The 19,780-nt window shown below is 39.7% G+C and overlaps 1 protein-coding gene across 1 annotated transcript; it reads left to right on the plus strand.

Moving 5' to 3' along the window:
* The first annotated feature begins 172 nt into the window (after window positions 1-172).
* Window positions 173-17,439, plus strand: fpgs (folylpolyglutamate synthase). Its single transcript, XM_067483855.1, has 15 exons — window positions 173-433; window positions 2,010-2,138; window positions 2,282-2,335; window positions 2,618-2,682; window positions 4,866-4,980; window positions 7,374-7,451; window positions 8,260-8,321; window positions 12,013-12,115; window positions 12,411-12,488; window positions 12,564-12,711; window positions 13,147-13,230; window positions 13,533-13,683; window positions 14,010-14,085; window positions 14,920-14,986; window positions 16,036-17,439. Exons 1-15 carry the CDS (start codon window positions 224-226, stop codon window positions 16,410-16,412), a joined length of 1,797 nt encoding a protein of 598 aa, XP_067339956.1. The 5' UTR covers window positions 173-223; the 3' UTR covers window positions 16,413-17,439.
* Window positions 17,440-19,780: the final 2,341 nt, after the last annotated feature.

The raw sequence follows: 19,780 nt of genomic DNA on the forward strand, positions 1-19,780 counted from the left end.
TAAAACAGTGTGCCTATTATGCCACTTTTACAATGTTTTATTAATAATAAAAATTCAGGTAATAAAAAAATTAGGTTGTTTAAATAATGTCATGCACGGCTCAAATGGACCCATCGAGCACCAGAATACAAATTACGTCACACTTTTACATCAAGAACCTCTCGTAATAGCTGATCATTGGTCCAAGGTCCGTAAACAAAGGTGGGCGTACCGTGACGTTGTTATGACTGTGAAAAGAACCTCCCATATTTGGCTACAGATTCCGGTGACATGTCAACGTCCCACGATGGTATGCATGTCGCGCGTGTTGCAGTGGGGTTCCGTGTTTGCCGCGCGGCTCCGAAAGCGGGACTGGGTTTGCAGGTTGTCGGGCCTCACAGTTAGATACTCCAGCACCGAGACGGCGCCTCACATACCCAGCATGGAGTACCAGGTAAGCCGAGTTCCAGTCTCTTCTCTCCTTCTTTGCAACGTGGGCTAACGAGCTAGCTAGCCTCCAGTGTTAGGCAAGTTGAACGTAGAATCATAAGAGCATGTACAGTTTTGATTTATAAAAACATGGCTGACAAGACCACGTGATTCTACTTAATGCTAAACTTAGTGGCTGTTTATCAATAGAGCCGAGGGAATATAAACTGGCAAATGAGCTGCTGCTTGCTGAGTGTCTGCACAGGGAAAAGTTCAAACGTGTGGTCACAGCTGTAATGTTTCTGTTAGACTGGCTGTGTGCAAACAGCGTGCTTGACACGTGCTCATAACCTCTTTGATGCCATAACGGAAAGTTGAATTTGTAGCGGTTTCACTTTGAAATTTCCCTTTGGTTGTAATAAAGGGCAAGAAGACACCGATGCAGCTTAATGCATAAAGTTACTGCCGCTGTCTGCTCCATAGCAGTTCATTTTCTTTTCTAAACACGTCCATTAGTCTTGTCACCCATAATGAGTTGTACAATTTGTTAGAATTAATAAGTGCCTAATTACTTTATTATGTAAACATCAAAAGAGTGAGCAACTAATTGTGTTTGGCAGGATTATTAGGTATTAATCAGTGGATTCCACAGGTATTTTTAAATCTTGAAACATATGGTTAGGAAATTTGTTAGAGAGGAATCGACCTGAGCCCAGGAAAAAAGTGTGTGTGTATATCTGGTTTAAACATAAATGTAAATCCAACCTAAATCCTTCAAAGAAAATATGAAACTGTACTTTTAAAATTGCCTTTGGTAAACTGGGCTGGTATGAGTTGCATTTATAAACGTGACCAATTATTGCAGGTTGTTCCTCACAAAACTACACAGTTGTCATACAGCACTAAATGGTGTGTCCCTTGTATATGTGTCCATACTTAGAATGCGATGTAAGAATAAGAAGACGTACTTAAAATCAGAGATTAGACATCTGCTTCAAATAGATGCTGTACCCTGATGAAAGCAGTGTCAGTGGTGATGTAACTGTGGGACCAGTTAAAAGTTGGGAATCCCAATTATTTCAGTTCCACCAGTGGTCTGAAAGTGAGAATCACAACTGTTATTCTACAAACATCTGGAGTAGGACAGTCCTCACTGCAGCTCATTAGGGTTATGGGGGCGTGTCCATTGTTGGTTGAGCGCATAGCTGCCATAAAAGGAGATACAGCACTGTCAGAGTTTATAACAGATGATCCTAAAATGCAGAGTGGCATAGGAGACCAGAATGAAATGGTAAGTTGTAATTTATTTATTTATTTATTTATTTGAATTTCTCTGCAAAGGACCTCCTGAAGTTCTGTTTTTAGGTCATTAAGTCATTGGTCCTTCTTGTCTGTTTGTTGCCTCAGGTGGTACTTTTATACACTTAATCCCACGTACAGCATCTACAAAGACCTATTCTTTTTTGCATAAGAGCATCCAAACCTATTTTTGACCAACGACTGCTTCAGTAGGTTACGACTCATTGTAGTACCACTAACAGGGTAATACAACAGAGACTGTAGTCGTCTCTAAATATTGAATTTCTTCCTTTTCATTGCAGGATGCCATTTGCACTCTGAACACCCTACAGACAAATGCCAGTGCTTTGGAACAGGTACGAAGAGAGCGGAGCAACCCTCAGGTGCAGCTCCAGGCCATGAGAGGCTTCTTGGAACGAGCCGGTATCACAGTGAGTCAATTATATCAGCTCACATAGTCCACAGGGCATGTTTGTAACATAACAGTGACGACCTCGAGTGTTATTGTTGTCTGATGTGATAATGGTGACGTAATTTCCCTTATCTGACTCGTGTGTGTGTGTGTGTTTCAAAGGTGGATGAACTAGACCATCTCAATATCATTCATGTGACCGGAACAAAAGGCAAGGTGAGCTGACTAGACCACACACACCCTGCTTTGTGACCATACAAGTCATATATACATATGTTCATATTAAGAACTAAAGATTGTGGTCTAGACTGAGTGTGTGATAGGACAATAGGTTTTTTATCAACGAAAGGTCAAAATTCAATAACGCTCTGTTTACATTCACATGACAGATGAGCTCCTATTGTGCAACCTCTGACAGACAGAAGGTTGCACACACATGGTTTGAAACGTGCCTTCATTCAGTGAGTGGCTTGTCAAGTGTTGGTGTTTGTCTTTCAGGGGTCAACATGTGCATTCACAGAGCAGATTTTGAGAAGTTACGGGTTTCGGACAGGCTTTTACAGGTAAAATTGTGTATTTTTCCCTATTTGACAGATGAATTGATTAATCGGACTGTAAAAAATGTAGCCTAATGCTAAATAATAAGCCCAGTTTCAGTTTTACATGGCTTCATTCAGAATGGACAGTGAAATCTGAAAAGCTTGTATCGTTTTTCCATTTCGAAATCGAATGACTTTTAAATTGAAGGGTAATAATGCGCTGCGCTCCATTTGGCCTGCCAATTGTTACATAGTGATGAGTTTGGGAAAGCCATCTTAATAAAGTGCTAGCAGTATATGAGGGGGCTCTTTTTAACAAAGAAGCTGTTGTAGGTGTTGACCACATGGATGTGTCACGAAGGCTTGATACAGCACCACTCCTGCACCTTTTCTGCATCCCAGCCACACGTGGTATTGCAAGCAAAATTCCTTAATGGCCTAGAAAGCATTTCCTAAAGAGACTGTACTGCTAGTGTAAGAATTTTGGAGGATACCTCTACAGCACGTTTTAATGGAGCTTTGTATACTTAGCCTGGGGAAGTGAGTTTTGCCTGCAGTCTGTCCTCGTAGTGCAAAGTCTATTGGCCAAGCAGGAGTATGTGGGTAGGACCAGTGTGTTCATGTGCAGTGTGCTGAAAGGCCAAAAGCAAGAAAACCTCTTTCTCTTGTGCTTCAGACTAGCAGTTTTCAGCCAAGTGACAAAATCATGTTTTAGCAATGGTTGAAGTGAACCACAGTTCATATTACTGGTATAGTACCAGATTGATGATCCTAACAACATCTATTCCTACCAAACAAGTCACTTTGTTAGTTAACTGAGATCGAGTGAGCATGTAACAGGTGAATCAAGCTGAGTTTTTTTTTTTTTTTTAAATTAAGTTGTTGGTTTTTTTTTTTTTTAACCATGTTCAAACAACTGTTGAATAAATGAAATCTGAATAAAAAATGACAGCCCTGTTGAGTGAGTCAAGTATCCAGTGTATACTAAAAGGATAACTTGGTTATTTCCTAAATGAATCCTGTTTTCAGGAATGCACAAACAGCCTTTAAACTAGAATGAGGCTCACCCTTCCATCCAGTTAGAGAAGGTTGGACCCTGTGCTTCACAATACTTGCATTAACACTTGCAACGCGGCAGGTTTCAACACAGTGTCTGTATTTGAAGCCCTGGGTGGATTGATTTTGAGATTTACGCTACAGATAATTTGATGCCTTTATTTTTTAGGTTTTGCCGACAAAACAGTTTTGCGTATTTATTTTTCGTGCTGCACCTTTTGGTTGGTAATTCCATGTAAAATAGCACGTTTAACTGTGCTATTTTTTATGAATAGTGCTTTCTAGTAAATTTGAATTATAAATAAAAATAAGTTTGAAAAATACCACTTTTCTACGTAAAAGTTTGTTTTAAATTTATGAGTCCAACAAACTGGAACTTTCCATGGGTAGTCTGTTCTGTCAGCTTCCAATTTAAACATCCCTTCAATGTAATTTGCTTTCCCTTATGAGTGGACTTAGTTTAACAGCCAAAAATCATATCGTCAGACCTAATCTCACTGCTCTGCATTGTAAACATTACATGCATCAGGTCACGTGCGCTTCAGTTCTTCCTGCAGGGTTGTGTGAAGGTGTGACGATGTTCATTTGTGTTTTTGAATGGAACTGCTGTGTAACGATCAGAAAGGACCATTTGTTTTCTCTGATTGACGTGTTTGTTCATTCATTCGCTAGTTTACTCAACCGCTGCTCTCGTTCTCACTGAGCCGGGGAGCAGGGGGTAATTAAATGGTTTGTTTAAAGACAGCATTAGACAAATCATACAGCCTTTAGTAAGTCAATAGCATCTGTCTCCTTGCAACGGCTGGTTTTCATTCTTCAAGTAAAAAAGGGAAAGGAGTTGCTTTAGGACACAACGTTAACATAAACGGCTCTTGGATGCCTTTGATTGGTCATGAAGATAACATCATTATATAAAAAATGTTTCTTTGCCTGTTGTGTAGGCATGTCCAGCCACTATACTTGTACCAATGTATTGGAAACCCTGAACAGTTTTGTAATTGTAAAAAAGTCAGTAATGTATGTCAAATGTCCCATGACAAATGGAGAGGATGACAAAATTAATATTATTTACATATTTACTCCTGCATGGTTTTCCTCACAAAGTGTCTAAATCCACTTTTTTTCTGCATGTTTTCTTCTTCTTCTTGCAGTTCCCCACACTTGGTACAAGTCAGAGAGAGGATTCGAATTAACGGACAGCCCATTGGCAAAGAGATCTTCACTAAATACTTCTGGCAAGTCTATGGGCGGCTGTATGAAACTAAGGTAGGTGAATGTAACAAGGCAGATGAACTATCTACAAACTCAGCTCCTTCTCAGTTTAAATGTTTCTGTTTAAACTAAAAGTGCATTGACTTAAGCCCTGGTTGCTGATTCACTCAGACATTTAATTCATTAACTTTTAATCATTGACAGTCTTAGCAGGGATTTCTGTGGCATTTTGCCTGTTTGGATTGAGACTGAGCAGAACTTTAGCCTCGGATGCGTATTATCAGTGTCACAGGTTGTAATTAAGTTCAGTGTAAAATTAGAACCTAATTTTCAGAATGAGCATGACTCTCATGTGACAATGTTCAGTGATGGCATTAAAAGCATTCAGTGTGCTGTTGAGCTTCATTTTTTTTTTTTTTTTTTTTGAGACACTAATGCTTTTTGTTTTCTGGTCCTTCCGACTTATCCTGTGAGTTCAGGGTCACCACAGCCGATCATTGTCCGCATGTTGATTTGGCACAGTTTTTATGCCCTTTTATGTCCTTCCTGACGCAACCCTCCCCAATTTCTGCCGGGCTAGGACCAGCACTGCACAGCTGGGGAAGGGAATGGGCTGTTGGGGGGGGTTCAGTGTCTTGCCCAGAGACACCTTGACATGTAGCCGGGAAGGGTGATCGAACCACTGACCCTGTGGTCTGTGGATGACCAACTAACAACATCATAATTAAGTTATTTTTTCTGAACTTTAAATTAAAAAACTGTCCATCCAAAAAGTGATATGAACACCAATAATGCAAATTCATTTATTTAATCATGCGAAATAAAATGCAAAAGCAGCTGACAGTAATCACTAGGTGAATTTAAAACCTTTAAAAACAAAATATGAACTGGACTTGACATTGATTCTCTGGACATGGATTTGAGGGACTTTAATTGGCCCAAATTGTGATGGCTAGAGAAGTGTTTCAGAGCAACTCCAAAACTGCTATTGTTGGATCTGTTCAGTCTGCAGGGGTCAGGACCTACTAAAAGTTGTCCAAGGAAGAAGAACAAGTGAACTGATGACAAGGGACATAGGCAGCAGAGGCTCATTGCTGCATGTGTGCAATGAAGGCTGGTCCTTGTGGCCAGATCATGTCGAAGAGCTGCTGTAGCTCGAAATGCTGAAAAGGTTAATGCTAGTTCCCAAAGAAAGGTGTCAGTGGATCACAAATTCTTGCTTATGGGGCTGCGTAAGCTGCAGACCAGTCAGGATGCCCCCCCGCTAACCTGTGTTTACCACAAAAAGTGCCTACTATGGGTCTGTGATCACCAACTTGACCAGAGTGCAATGGAAGAAGTGGGTCTGGTCAGATGATTCGGTTTTATTTATTTATTCAGGTTTTTTTACATCATGTTGATGGCTGTATGCATATGCACTGATTACCTGGAAGAGGGATGGTACCAGGAAGCACTATGGAAAGGAAGCAGCGTGATGTTACTTTGACATGTACCACCTACATAAAGATTGTTGCTGTATTCCCTTATGCCAGTGGCCTGTCTCAGCAGGATAACGCACCCTGGTATTGACTTAGACTCCAAATTCTCCACATTCTCCAATTAAACATCTGTGGGATGTCCTGCAAAAACAAGTCTGATTGATGGAGGTCCCACCTCACATCTTCAAGGACCCAACCTCCAGAGCAATTCTCTTCACTGGTCTCTGCAACTCTGCCCCCACCACAGGACCTATCCACCCTCAATGCAGATGCAGCCACGGACAACCTCTGGACATTCATCGTGGCTGGATAGTCTCTGCCCCAAGTCTTCTAGACCTGCTGTTCCCTCAGCTTCTAATCCAGGGCTCATCAACTGAATCCATGTGCAACGCACCATGCTCAGGTGTGCTGAGAGGAAGTAGCACAAATCCAAGACTCCATCTGCTCTTGCTGAGTATCAGGATCTGCTCGTGTCTTTTCTCTCAGGGTCACCAGGGCAAAGACTGAATACTGCCAGGACAACCTTGGCAACACCACAGACACAGAAAAACTGTTCTCCACTTTCAGCTCACTCATCTACCCACCTCCACCTCCACCTCCACCTCCACTTCTTCTAATAGTACTTTGCTTTGATGTTTTCTCATCTTGTACCTCACTTGTAATTACTAAATGTAAATGGATCTGCTACTGATGGCTTGGTGCCAGATACCACAGCAGACTGGCAGACTTTGAGTTTATGCTTTGATGGCAGGGTGACCTATTTAATATTAGGCACGTGGTCATTATGTCATGGCTGATGGAATCATATGAAATATCCTGTAGTTAGCATGGACTTTAATGTAGTTGGTGCCAACTGGTAATACACAGGAAATCTAAATTATGAAACTGATTTGAGGTTGTGGATTTGCTGGCTGTATCATTGCACGGAAAATTTGGCAACAATGTGATGCTGTCTCTTTGATCTCTCAGGATGCCCATGGAGGGACGATGCCTGCATACTTCCGTTTCCTTACTATCTTGGCCTTTCACGTGTTTCTTCAGGAGAAGGTATGTTTTTCTTAACTAGTAAGAATGGAACTGAAAGGAAAACATGACTTGAGCCTCTAGTATAATAGCAAGTATGATTTGGTTCATTGATTCAGTAAAAGAAAGGACACAATTACTCGTTTTTACACCAGTGCACTGAACATACAAACCACTATTCTATGTCAACTGAAATCCAAATAAACCGTAACTGAACGAACTGGTGCTTATGTGGGTCACAAGACTAACAAGAAAAGCAGGTGTGTGTGTGTGTGTGTGAGAGAGATAGAATTTAGCATTTGAATTAAAGATTTTTAAGGTTAAGTGAATAAGCTTCTGTATGAAGATTGCATCACTAGTTAATTTGTTTTTCTTCAATAAACTTTTATTTATTTATTTATTCATTTAGCGCTGCCCCACCTGAGTAGAGTGAAGTTTTGTGCAGTGCAACAGTGTGAGCTTCTAAGCTCACGTTTATTGCCAGAATTTGAGGCTCTGCTCCACCAATGTTACTCTGTTGGTGATGGGGTACATGGTACTCACAAAAATGTCAACCTTGTTTTGCACAGCTCATTATCAAGGGCTAAATATGGTCTAAATATTTTCCTGATGACTACAGGATAACAAGATTATTCATCTGCGCAGTTTTTCCATTGTCTGTGTGCTGCGGTGTGCATAATTTTTATTACATTTACTAAATGCAGAATAGTACAAGATTTGAATTGCACTTCCTATATGAATCATTTTTCTCCCACTCACCCCAATGACAGGGCAAAGCATCTTATAAATCACTAGCTTTCCTCAGATTAAACGTTGGCTGTTCTTTGTTTAGGTGGATTTAGCTGTAATAGAAGTTGGAATTGGTGGAGCATATGACTGTACCAACATTATACGGTAAGATGATCTATGCAGTGGACGACCTTGCAAACTGAAGTCTGTAGATCATTTTTAACATTATATTGTTTTGCATATAAAACATTGCACTTTTTGCTTGTACAAAATGTTCTCGCTTTGGAAAGTATTCAGACCCCTTACCTTTTTACACGCTTTGCATTGTAAGTCAGCCATGGTTGCCTGGATTTCTGACTACCTCCCTGACCGTCCTTGGTACGTCCGTCTGCAGAACTGTGTGTCTGACACAGTGACCTGCAGCAGAGGTGCTCCCCAAGGGACAGTTCTCTCTCCCTTTCTCTTCAGCCTGTATACCTCTGACTTCAGGTACAACTCAGAGTCCTGCCACCTTCAGAAGCTTTCTCGTGACTTTATGGTTGTAAGATGTATCCAGTGCGGAGGTATCACAGACTATCGATCAGTGGTGGACAGTCTAGTTTACTGGTGTGAGCAGTCTACATATTGATCAGTAGTTTGTATTTGTTTGTTTGGTGAAGGTTTTTTCCTTAATTTTCTAGTTTTTACGTATTGAACAGCCGTAACAAGGCAACACAATTTCCCTATGGGATCAATAAAATTGTTTAAATCTTGAATATAAATCGGCTGAAGTTGCTATTTTTGCACATCAGTCTACAGTCAGTTACTCCTAAGTGATAAAGGGAAAGCATAATTACCAACTAATGTCTGATGTAGGTGGTTAAGGTCTGAGTTTGGCTGTGTAGCTCAGACTTGTACAAAGGCCATTTCAGCATTGTCCTTGCTCTTTGCTTTGCATTACTCTTTTACTAAAACATTTCCGTATACACTCTTGAATCCTTTAACTGCAGTTTGCCGAAAAGTTGTCAAAAACCTTGGCAAACAGCATTGTATGGTTGACCAGCCTCTCTACCATAAAGATCTGATTGATAATGTTACGGAGATAGTTGACCTTCTGCCTGGATCCCCCATCTCTGCAGAGAACATCCAGAGCTCCGTTAGTGTCACTTCAGGGTTTTGGATCACAAGTCACAGTACATGTCACTTTGAAACAAAGACATACACAACAAGACTTTTGAACCCAATTAATTGCTAAACTTCACTGTATCACTTAACAGTGTCATGATAAAATATTTGATCCATAAACATCAAACTAGATCAGACATGACAAAAGGTGAGAATCTGAACCATTTTATGAACCTGTGTGTTTTGACAAAGAACTAGATTAACATTCAGTCATTCCAAAAGTCATATCTGTGACCGTGGCGCAGGAAGGTAGAGCAGTCGTCCACCAATCCCGTGGTTGTTTGTTTGATCCCTGGTTCCTCTGGTTACTGTTGAAGTGTCCCTGAGTAAGACACTAAACCCCAACTTGGTTGCTCCTGGTGAGTGTTGGCCGGCTGCATAATCTGCCCATCGGTGTATGAGTGTGTATGATTTTGAGTACCAGTAGGTAAAAAAGCTCAATATGCAGACCATTTACCAATTACCACATCTACAGGTTTCCTGCTGTCTGTTCTGACGTACTGTTTTAACAACAGTTACAGTTCAAAGGATAAATAAAGATTGTAATACTGAGGGACCATTTCCACATTTGTTGTTCTAGTGAGTATTTGTGGCAACTAGTCAAAATGACTTTTAATGTCAAATATCAGTCAAAATGACATGTAGTGTGTGGTAGTGAAAGAGCTTGTCACCCATGGCAACAGTGTGGGTAATTGAGGTTTTAAAGTATATTAATCTGATTGATCTTCATGCCACAGAAAAATAAGTCACCAGGATTTCACAATAGCAGTAGTTACTTTTTTTTTTTTTTTTTTTTTGCAGTAAGAAAATATCGAATACTAATGAACCAATGCCAATCCAGAACTACATCCAGTCATATCCATTATATTTCAAATGGTTAACTTATGGTATGATAAGTACAATGTCTTTAAATTTATCATAAACATCCAATTGGTCTCAAATATAAACTGACGCTATCTCTAGAATGATTTCATAGAATTCCTTCAAATTTGCTGCATACATCCACTTGAGCTCAAGGATGAACTGCACACATTTTACTGATCAAAGGTTAAGGTCACAACTATCCACATGGAATGATAATGTTTTGGAGGTTAAAGGTCAAAGTCACTGTGGATAGACGTCTTTTGAATTCCAGGGAATGTGATATCACAGGAATGCTTTCATAGAATTTCTTATAATTATGCACAAGCATCCTACAGGACACAAGGATGAACTGATATTTTTACCACATCGAATTATGGTTGATTTAATTTGCCTTTTTTTTTTTTTACACCAGAACGACTCACCTCAAAGTGAAAATGAATTGATAAAACTTTGTAGGCATTTATATAAAAACATAAAATGAATGATTGTATTTAGCTACTGTAAAATAACTATCCTAAATCCTAACTGGTGCAGCAATGAATGTTTTTAGAGCATTGCTGTATAAACACATAAAAATCAAGGATCAGACTAGTGAAGGAGACATGTACAAACGGGTTGTTTACCCGGGGTTTCACTAGTTTTAAGTCTTTGAGTCTCAAAGAGAGAGCTACTGTAAACAATATTTATGACCCTTAGCTAGAGAAGAAATGGGAGGCTCTGAAATCAGCTGGTACAGAACTTTAGCTTTTGTGGTCATCAGGCTAAACACTGTCTGGCAAAAACTGGACATCATCACAAATGCACCATCCCCAACATGGCAGCATCATGCTGTGTGGATGCTCTCTGCAGCTGACCCTGGAAGGGGGCGAAAACGAATGCAGCAAAATAAAAGAGCCTGGCAGAAACCCTGAGGAGGTCTGCAAGAGAATTTCCAGCAGGACAATGACTCCAAGCATTTACAGCTGTAGCTGCACACATGGTTTAAAGGCGAAAACTGTTGCTCACTCACAATCTTTGTACAACCTGATAGAAACAGTCACACGTCAAACACTTTTGCAAAGAAGATGGCAGCTCTGAAGGTACTTTGAATCCAGCAACTGCACTTTTATTGTTGAATATTCTTCAACAATAAAAGTGTATTGTAGCTAGATCAGGTACTGTTGCAAGTTGTGAAATAAAATTACCACTACAACATGCTGTATAAGTTAAGGGTGTGCAATGCTTTTACTCTGTATTACTGATTAAGAAATGGTTGTACTTCACCTTGGTTACTCACTGTTGTCCTTTACCCCTTTGGCATAACATGAGTGATGCATTAAGTTAACAGCCCCCTGAAAACCTTATCTTTGGCTGCTCTAGCATGTGAGCTTCTTGCCTTTATGCACTGATGTAGAATATAATGCCGACTTATAATAATGATTTAACCACCTGTCAGTCAGCTCCACCTTTACCAACTGTTATCTTTGACCCTCGTTTGTTTAAAGTAATATTATTACTGTTAATGTTTTGCCATAATTACCATGATCCGTGTTTAAAAGGCATTGTTTTCTTTAGTTGAGAGCTTTTACCTTTGTAAATGTTTGAAGTAGTAGGAGTAGTTAAGAGCACCAATGGTAATGTTGTGGCTTGTCTGTATATATCACTGTAAGTTTGTTCAGGAGTTGATTTGTGTTAATCGTAGTAATGTGTGCTTAGCAATTATGAGGCTTGGTAATAAGGCTACATAATTGTTTTAAAGCAGAACATGCAGACAGACATAAAGTTACCATGATAATTACAAGCTGGTCAGCACTGAAATAACTAATGTTTCCTGTTGTGGTTTCAACAGGAGGCCGTGGGTGTGTGGCATCTCATCGCTGGGCATAGACCACACTCAGATTCTTGGAGACACCATTGAAAAAATTGCTTGGCAAAAAGGTGGCATCTTCAAGGTGTGTTGGCTTTTTGACATCACAAATGTGACATGCTGACATCACAAGTATGCCATAAACATAACACAAACAAAAAAGTCTTAAAGGCATAGTTTGCATAAAGATAATGTGCAATTTGGATTTGTGAGTTTAAAAGAAAGCCACTCTGCCCAAATCAAACTAATCCCCATGAAAACTTAGGGGAGAAAAGCTATTGGGACTGTAAGACCAGTTTAAAAAAAAACACTGCACATTATTCCTTTTTAAGTTGTTTCGCAGTAATCACTGAATATTGTGCATACATGTGTGTTTTCAGCCTGGGGTACCTGCTTTCACCGTCAAACAGCCAGAAGAAGCAATGCCTGTCCTCAAGGACCGGGCCAAAGAGATGAGGGTATGTTTCCTTTGAAAATCTCTCCACCAGTTAATTTACCAGTTAAGTTAACATAGAGTTAACCTGTTGTTGTAGTGTCCTCTGTGGGTGTGTCCAGAGCTGGAGGACTATCAGGCAGACTGTGGACCTTTGCATCTGGGTCTTGCAGGGAAGCACCAACGGTTCAACGCCTCCCTGGCCCTCCAGCTGAGTCACACGTGGCTGCAAAAAAGATGTCTGCCAGGTGGGAACGCATGTCCACTAACATTTGAACTGAATGTCACCGTCAAAAAAGAAAAGCTAAATGTATCGAGTATGGTTTCATGAGGAGAAGGCTTTTTTTTTTTTCCTTCTTCTCCACACATTTTTGGTCCAAGACAAATCTGTTTATTTTGTCTGTTCAATGAATATGAGAAAATGTGTAAAAACTGCAGATGCCTCCTAAATTGGCTCATGAAGTCCAATATGGACACAGGCATACATGATGTCAAGCTAAAGCTAATTTTCTCAATTGTCTGGTTAGACTTTTTAAATCTAGGTAACACAATGGCCAAGTTAAAACAAAGAAAACGGAGTAATCAGTGTGTTAATAATCATTATCTAGAAGACACTTTAATGTATAGAAGAGGGCAGTGTTATGTATTTCATTATGTTTTCATAACCTGTCCCCTCCCAACAGATAGAAGCTTTCCTTCCAACCATCTTGAGAACTCAGGTGTACTTCAGGCAACTCTGTTTAAGCCCACCTCCATCATGGTGAAAGGTGAGTGTTGACTAAATAACACTGCTGACTGGATCAGAATTAGGAAAAAGCTCAGTCCTTTGCTGAAATCTCTGACTGAGCTGTTCAGCATATGAGGTGTTCAGGTGTTGAAATCCTGAGTTGGGACTGAACAGTGAATATTACCAAGCCAATTAAGGCTTTTGCAGACATGATGTTTGAGTGGCAACAGCAGTGGCTGTGAAAGTAAATAAGCTAAATGTGATTCCCCAAATTAATCAGACAGAGTCATTGTATAATGCTCATCAGCATCATCCAGTGTGTTCATGTGTGTTTGGTCTCAGGACTGGCAGACACAGAGTGGCCTGGAAGGAATCAGACTCTGAAGCATGGAGATGTCACCTACTTCTTGGACGGAGCTCATACCATGCGCAGTATGCAGGCTTGTGTGCAGTGGTTCAGAGAGACTGCAGCCCAGCATGAAAGGAATGCAAGGTGAGCAACACTCCCCGACATGATGCAGTCACAATTTTGAGGACTTGACTAACGAAAGATACTTTGCACAGTGATGTGATGTCATTCGTTCCTCTGCGTGGCCCTGTGTCTCTCACTGCATTTACTCACATTTAGCAGACAGTTAATATCTTTGCAGGTTTAAATAAGATGAAATCACTAATGGAAACTTACGAAAGTTTCCTGAAGCTCATGACATTATTTCATACATGTACTAAAATCTCGAGACACCTTCAGTTGAAGCAACAGCTCCTTTCTTCTGTTTTACGTCCATGTCAGGGTTATAACAATGACATTTTGTGTTGTAGTGGACACGTGTGCAGAGTTTTACTGTTCAATGCTACGGGAGAGAGAGATTCAGCAGCCATGCTTAAGCTACTGGTGGTGAGTAGAACATGTTAAACATTACAGAGAATGATGGTTATACAGGGTTCTCACGGTTCCTTAAAAAGACTGAAATTTATCTGAATTTCAAAGGATGACTTAAGGAAACTACCCTTTGACTTCCCTATATTAAAATATCTCTTTTTTTTCTACCTGAAAAAATGACTCCAGATGACATCATCTGAACTCCTAATGATGAAAAACTTTAGCTAGAAGCGGAGAAATATTTGAATATAGGGAAGTTTAAAAGCATTAATGAACATTTACACCCCAAATAAGGCATAGAAAGCAAGTTAGAAATTGGTGAAGCCTTTAAGCCTAAAAAAAAAAGTCATCAATCCTCTAAATGTTATAATTGTTGATAATGTTTAAGGTTAAGTTGTTTCAACATGTAGTGGACGATATATAATGCAGAGCTCTAGAGTGCAAGCACTTTACTTGTACTGGCAACGGAAATTTAGTGGGAAAAAGTATTTGATTGCAGTGGTGTGAGTGTATTGGAGTATAAAGGTCAAATGTTCTCAACCAGCTGCTTTTTTTTTTTAATTTTATTTTTTTTGTGGCACTTGTGAGATTATCAATTATGCAAATTGTGGTGTTTATGGAATAGCACGCACTTTTGCTTTATTGAGTAAACTATCAATTTCACACAATATAATTTGCACAATTTAATCAAGGTAAAGCGCAATTCATAGGTCCCACACTGTGTCTCCTGTGCTGTATATACACAACAACGTATCACTGCAACCATTATGAATGTGAATCAAAAATAAACATCATGATAATAAAATGGTCATTGGTGAATTAATTTTCTTCCATTTTCTGTCTTTTCAGCCATATCATTTTGATTTTGCTGTATTCTGCCCAAACATCACCGAGGCCATCACTTCTTGTAATGCAGGTGAAGTCATTGATCATGAGTGTTTGACTTCAGGAGCGTCTCAGCTCGCTGTCACACACATGCACACACTCTGCGCTCTCCCACAGGCCTGACATGCTGCCTGAGGAGGAAGTGAGTGGAAGTGGACAAAGAAAATCAGAGACACAGACATGATAGCTCGGGTGAAAATGGCTTTGACAGAAACAACGTGCTTTTTGTCTGTGTTGTTTTAGTTTTAGAGGAGAGGATGCTCAACAGGAATAGCTGTTGTGCTGAATGTATTTGACTGAGATAGCGACTACACAAGGTCTGAGCCTCTGAGATATGTATATCACTCCATAAAATATGTTCCAGCTGAATTCATTTAGCAGGACAGAAGGTCCGTTGGAGAATAAGAGGCATTTTGGATTCATGTTGGTTTGTTGTCGCATTTGTTAATAATAATTAGCTAAATAAGATTGGCATGCTATGAAGTGTATATCTGTTTGAAAAGAAACTAACCCACAGGGAAAACACACTAAGTTTATTCAGATTTGATCTGTTCCGATTTTCAAAGACACCATAAGGGACGGACGTGTGGTGGATCAGTGGTAGAGCATTGAGTTCAGATCCCGAAGGCGTGGGTTAAAATCCCCCCCCACCGGATGCGGCCCCACATTTCCCGAACCCAGATAAAATTGTAGGGTTGCAGCAGAAAAAAAAAAAATCATGCTAAATCAATGTCCAGAACACGTTGCGTTGTGGTGACTTCCAAAAGGGACAAGCTGAGAGCCGTTGATCTTTTTATTTTTGGATGAGATTAAAGCCCAGGAGTGGACCCATGGCTGAGACCCTCGGAATCATTAAATCCATTTGTGTGCATACAGAAGCTGCACCTGAGTGGTCTGCCAAGAAATGGTTGGCTCAAGCTGTCATCTTGTCATTTCTGTTTGTCAAAAAACTTTCTTCTTTACACTAAGGAGGTTTGAAAATGGTGTCTGCTGCCAGTAACTGGTGCATTAAATGTTTCTTTTTTTGGAAGCACAACATCGATATCTAATCCTCTACCTTGTTACTCCCTCTTCTCTCAGACCAACAGAACTTTAATGTCTCGGTGGAGAACATGCTGACTCGCTGCTTGGACAATGAGAGGAGCTGGCGTCTCCATCACAGCTTTGGGGATAACGAAGGTACACAGCTGCTCCTCAACAATGGCCTTCCACTGGTGCCTGAGAAGAAAGGAGATACTCTGGTCTTCCCCTGCATCCTCAGTGCCCTCGAATGGATCACCCAGGGAAGAGATCCAGTACTGGCAACGCCAGGGAAGAGAGTGTTAGCAGTTAAACCTAACATCGTGGCCAAAGCTGCTCCTCTCCGCAATGCAGCCGAGATCCAAGTCCTTATCACCGGGAGCCTCCACCTGGTGGGAGGAGCACTCAAACACCTCGATGCTGCTTCCTCCCAGTAAATGGGACAATTAGAAGTTGGTGAATACAGACAGAATGATACACGCACAGTCTGAGAACTTTCTGTCTGCACCAGCCTTTAGGGGTTTAACTGAATAGAATTAGCTGCACCTGGGTAATTTTGTTGTCCTGTTAGCTTGTCTACAGTGGCTGGTGCTGAGGCTCAGCCAGTTTGGACCAACTTCAGATCGAGGCCTCACTACAGCCCCAACCTCACCCAGAGCCTTAAAGATGAGCACACAAATGTGAAGCGCATGTCTTTAAGTTTTACTTGAAGCCAAATGTGTTTACATGAACTTCAGAATGCAGTACAGTACAGTACACCGCAATGTGAATCAAGTTGACGAAACTTGAAGTGTCTCTCTTTGTGTGTGACCGTGTGCGTGCGTGCTTCAATCATCCCACGTGCTACCTTGGTGAACTAGAATGGTGTGATAGTTACACTACATTACATTTTATCAACTACATGGAGCTATGAGGGTTTTTAAGTGTCCATCTGGAGTATTTGACCTTTTACTGGCATTTTGTAGTTTCTACTTAAATTGTGTAGATATTAAATAATGTGCTTCATACACATTGTGTGCTCATCTCTTTGTGTGTAAATATTCTAAACTAGTGCTGGTATCAGATGAATTAATTTAATTGGCAGTCAAATTCAATGTAATGCTGTTGTATTTAAGTGATCCTTAATTTAAATGATCTGACTTGAATACATGTGGTTATTGTTTGTATAATCATGGAAGATACTGGAACTTTATAAAATGCACTTATGGTATTGTGTGACTGTTACTGCGTGTCAGATGAAGGTCAGTAGCTTCACTGCTGGTTCGGCCACATCCAGTCATCATGTAAACACAAAGGCTTTTATTTGGGTTTCAGAGTCAAAATCAGCTACATTGACTTCAACATTTCAGATCTTCATGTGGACCTATGAACACTCAAAATGCACTTAAATGATATATGTGCCACCTCTGTCAAAATGAACTTACAGTTTTAATATAAGTCAATTAAATAATAGCTGGAAAATTATTTTGATCTTTGTCTTTTGTTTAAGTCCCTGCAGCACCTGATTGTTTTTTTTTTATTATCGTTTTTGAGCATTAAATATTAAAAATTATGTTTTACACTTTTTGACATTTCAAATTAAAGCATGCAAACTTTTGCACCCAAATTTTTATAAATTGCGTTAAACATCTCTCTGCCTTCTCTCAATTCAAATATCACTGCCTGTACACTGGAAATTATTTATAAGCATTTCCCAATATTTAACAGTGATATTTCACAATAAAATATACTATTACTGGGTTACGTGTTTTCTCCAACATCAGTGAAAGCATAAAGAATTTAGGAAGAACTCATTTAAAACACTGCTCATAATTCAAATAAATGGTCTGCACTTACATAGTGCTGTTCTACCTATTGGTCTGAACCAACAACTGTGAGATTGGTGCACAACCGCTCCATCTTCCTGCGCCACAGTTGCCCTATAGATTACATATGTTGTCTACTGATTTAGGTGACTTAAAAGTGCAGTGTGTAAGATTTGGTGGCATCTAGTGGTGAGGGTGCAGATTGCCTACGTAGACATAAAAAGCTCCAGAAAATGCCACCATTTGTATTTTTAGATAATTAGCCCCTGAAGAAAACATAACTATGATCACTGTGTTGCATTGGTGCTAATACTATAGATCACTGTAAACACACGCTGCACATATACAGTAAAAATTTTCTTGCTGAATTACAAAAGACATTTACACTGATGTATTTGCCTATTCTGTTGCACATGACAAGGAAAAGAAGTGGCATTAGTCATTCTAACATAATCAAATAGGTTTGTGTATATTCCACATCTTCTCCTCTGAACATTGTTCTCTCTAAACATGGAAATGAGAAACACTGCGGCTTACAACAGCTTTACCCAGTAGAAAATAGTGATTACGCACTCGACACATTCATAAATTCTCTGTAGATGCTTTGTAGAATTTCCGTTCAAAATTTAGGAAAACACCCAACTTATTTGTCTAGTCTAAACTGTAAGAACCTATTCTGTGGTCATGTAAATGTGGCATAAAGAGAAACTCTAGGTCCTTGAAGAAAAAAAATCTACTCATTCATGCTACAAATGAAAAATCATGGAACTGTTTTCAGTTTGCTGGTTTTCTGCATAAATTGGTCCTAACATGTGACATTATCTTCACCAGTGGAAAAGAGCTCTGGCTGGGGCTCTCCAAAAAGTGTGGTTTGTGTCTCTGAGGCCATTCTGTAGTAGATTTACTTCTGTGTTTAGGGTAAGAATGTTGCAGCATCATCCAGCTTCAGTGGACAGTGGACTGATGAATATCTAAAATCTCTGAGATTACTCTGTAGTCCTTCCCAGCGACATGCAAATCGACAACTCGTGATCGTAGGTCGTCTGAGCATTTGTGAGGCGTGGTTCACATCAGTGGTGGATGAAAACTGTACAAAGGTAAAAGAAAAACTACACAAAAATGTACTTTATTAAAAGTATATATACCACATTGACATTATGTTGGTTGGTAAATATGTGAAAACAATTGTGCTGTTTAAAACATTTCAGATAGTTGAAAGTGGAGACTTTTAGTAAATATCCTGTCCCAACATCTAAGAAGGAACTGACTTGTTTTTGTCCCAATTTTTCTACTGTGGTGGCTTCACTAACAAGCCTCTTGGTCAAACAGCATTCACTTGTCTTAATAAACTGATCTGAACAGCTCCTGTTCTTGCAGCTCCGAATTTTAAGAAACCTTTTAAAATACAGGTGGATGGATCCAAGTGACATAGGTGCCGGTGCTGTACTCCTGCAGGAGGGGGAAATGGGGGGGATTGAACATCTTGTCTGTTTCTATCAGCAACTTGAAAAAACTAAAGAAGAACCAATAAAAATTGTCTCTTCCTTTAAATGTGGCTTTAATTGATGATTATTTTTCTTTTAAAGCTCATATAAACAACCATTAAACTGAAAGTCTGAAAAGCCATAGACACAGTTTATCACAGTGCTCTCCAATTCATTTCTTGGTGTTGATTTTGAACTCACCATTGTCAGTTATATTCTTTGGTTGGTTGACCATCACTTGCTGTACAGAGATCAACTCATTGGCTGGTGTTTTCATACAAGTCCGTATTAAATATGCTGTCTTCATATTTGGGGCTCCTTATGAATCCTGTTAGAACTTCAGGTTCAAGGCACTGAATTTGATAAAACAGCTTTTAAGATGTCTGCTCCTGCTACTTGGAATGAACTTCAAATTACTTAAAATTAAAGGAGAAAGCAACTATGGGTGAATTTAAAGTGATTTTGGATCCTAGTAAACTTGAATCCTTTGGGATGTGATCATGTTTTTTACTGCAC

The sequence above is a fragment of the Channa argus genome, chromosome 18 (assembly GCF_033026475.1).
Source record: "Channa argus isolate prfri chromosome 18, Channa argus male v1.0, whole genome shotgun sequence".
In the NCBI taxonomy this organism is placed as follows: domain Eukaryota; kingdom Metazoa; phylum Chordata; class Actinopteri; order Anabantiformes; family Channidae; genus Channa; species Channa argus.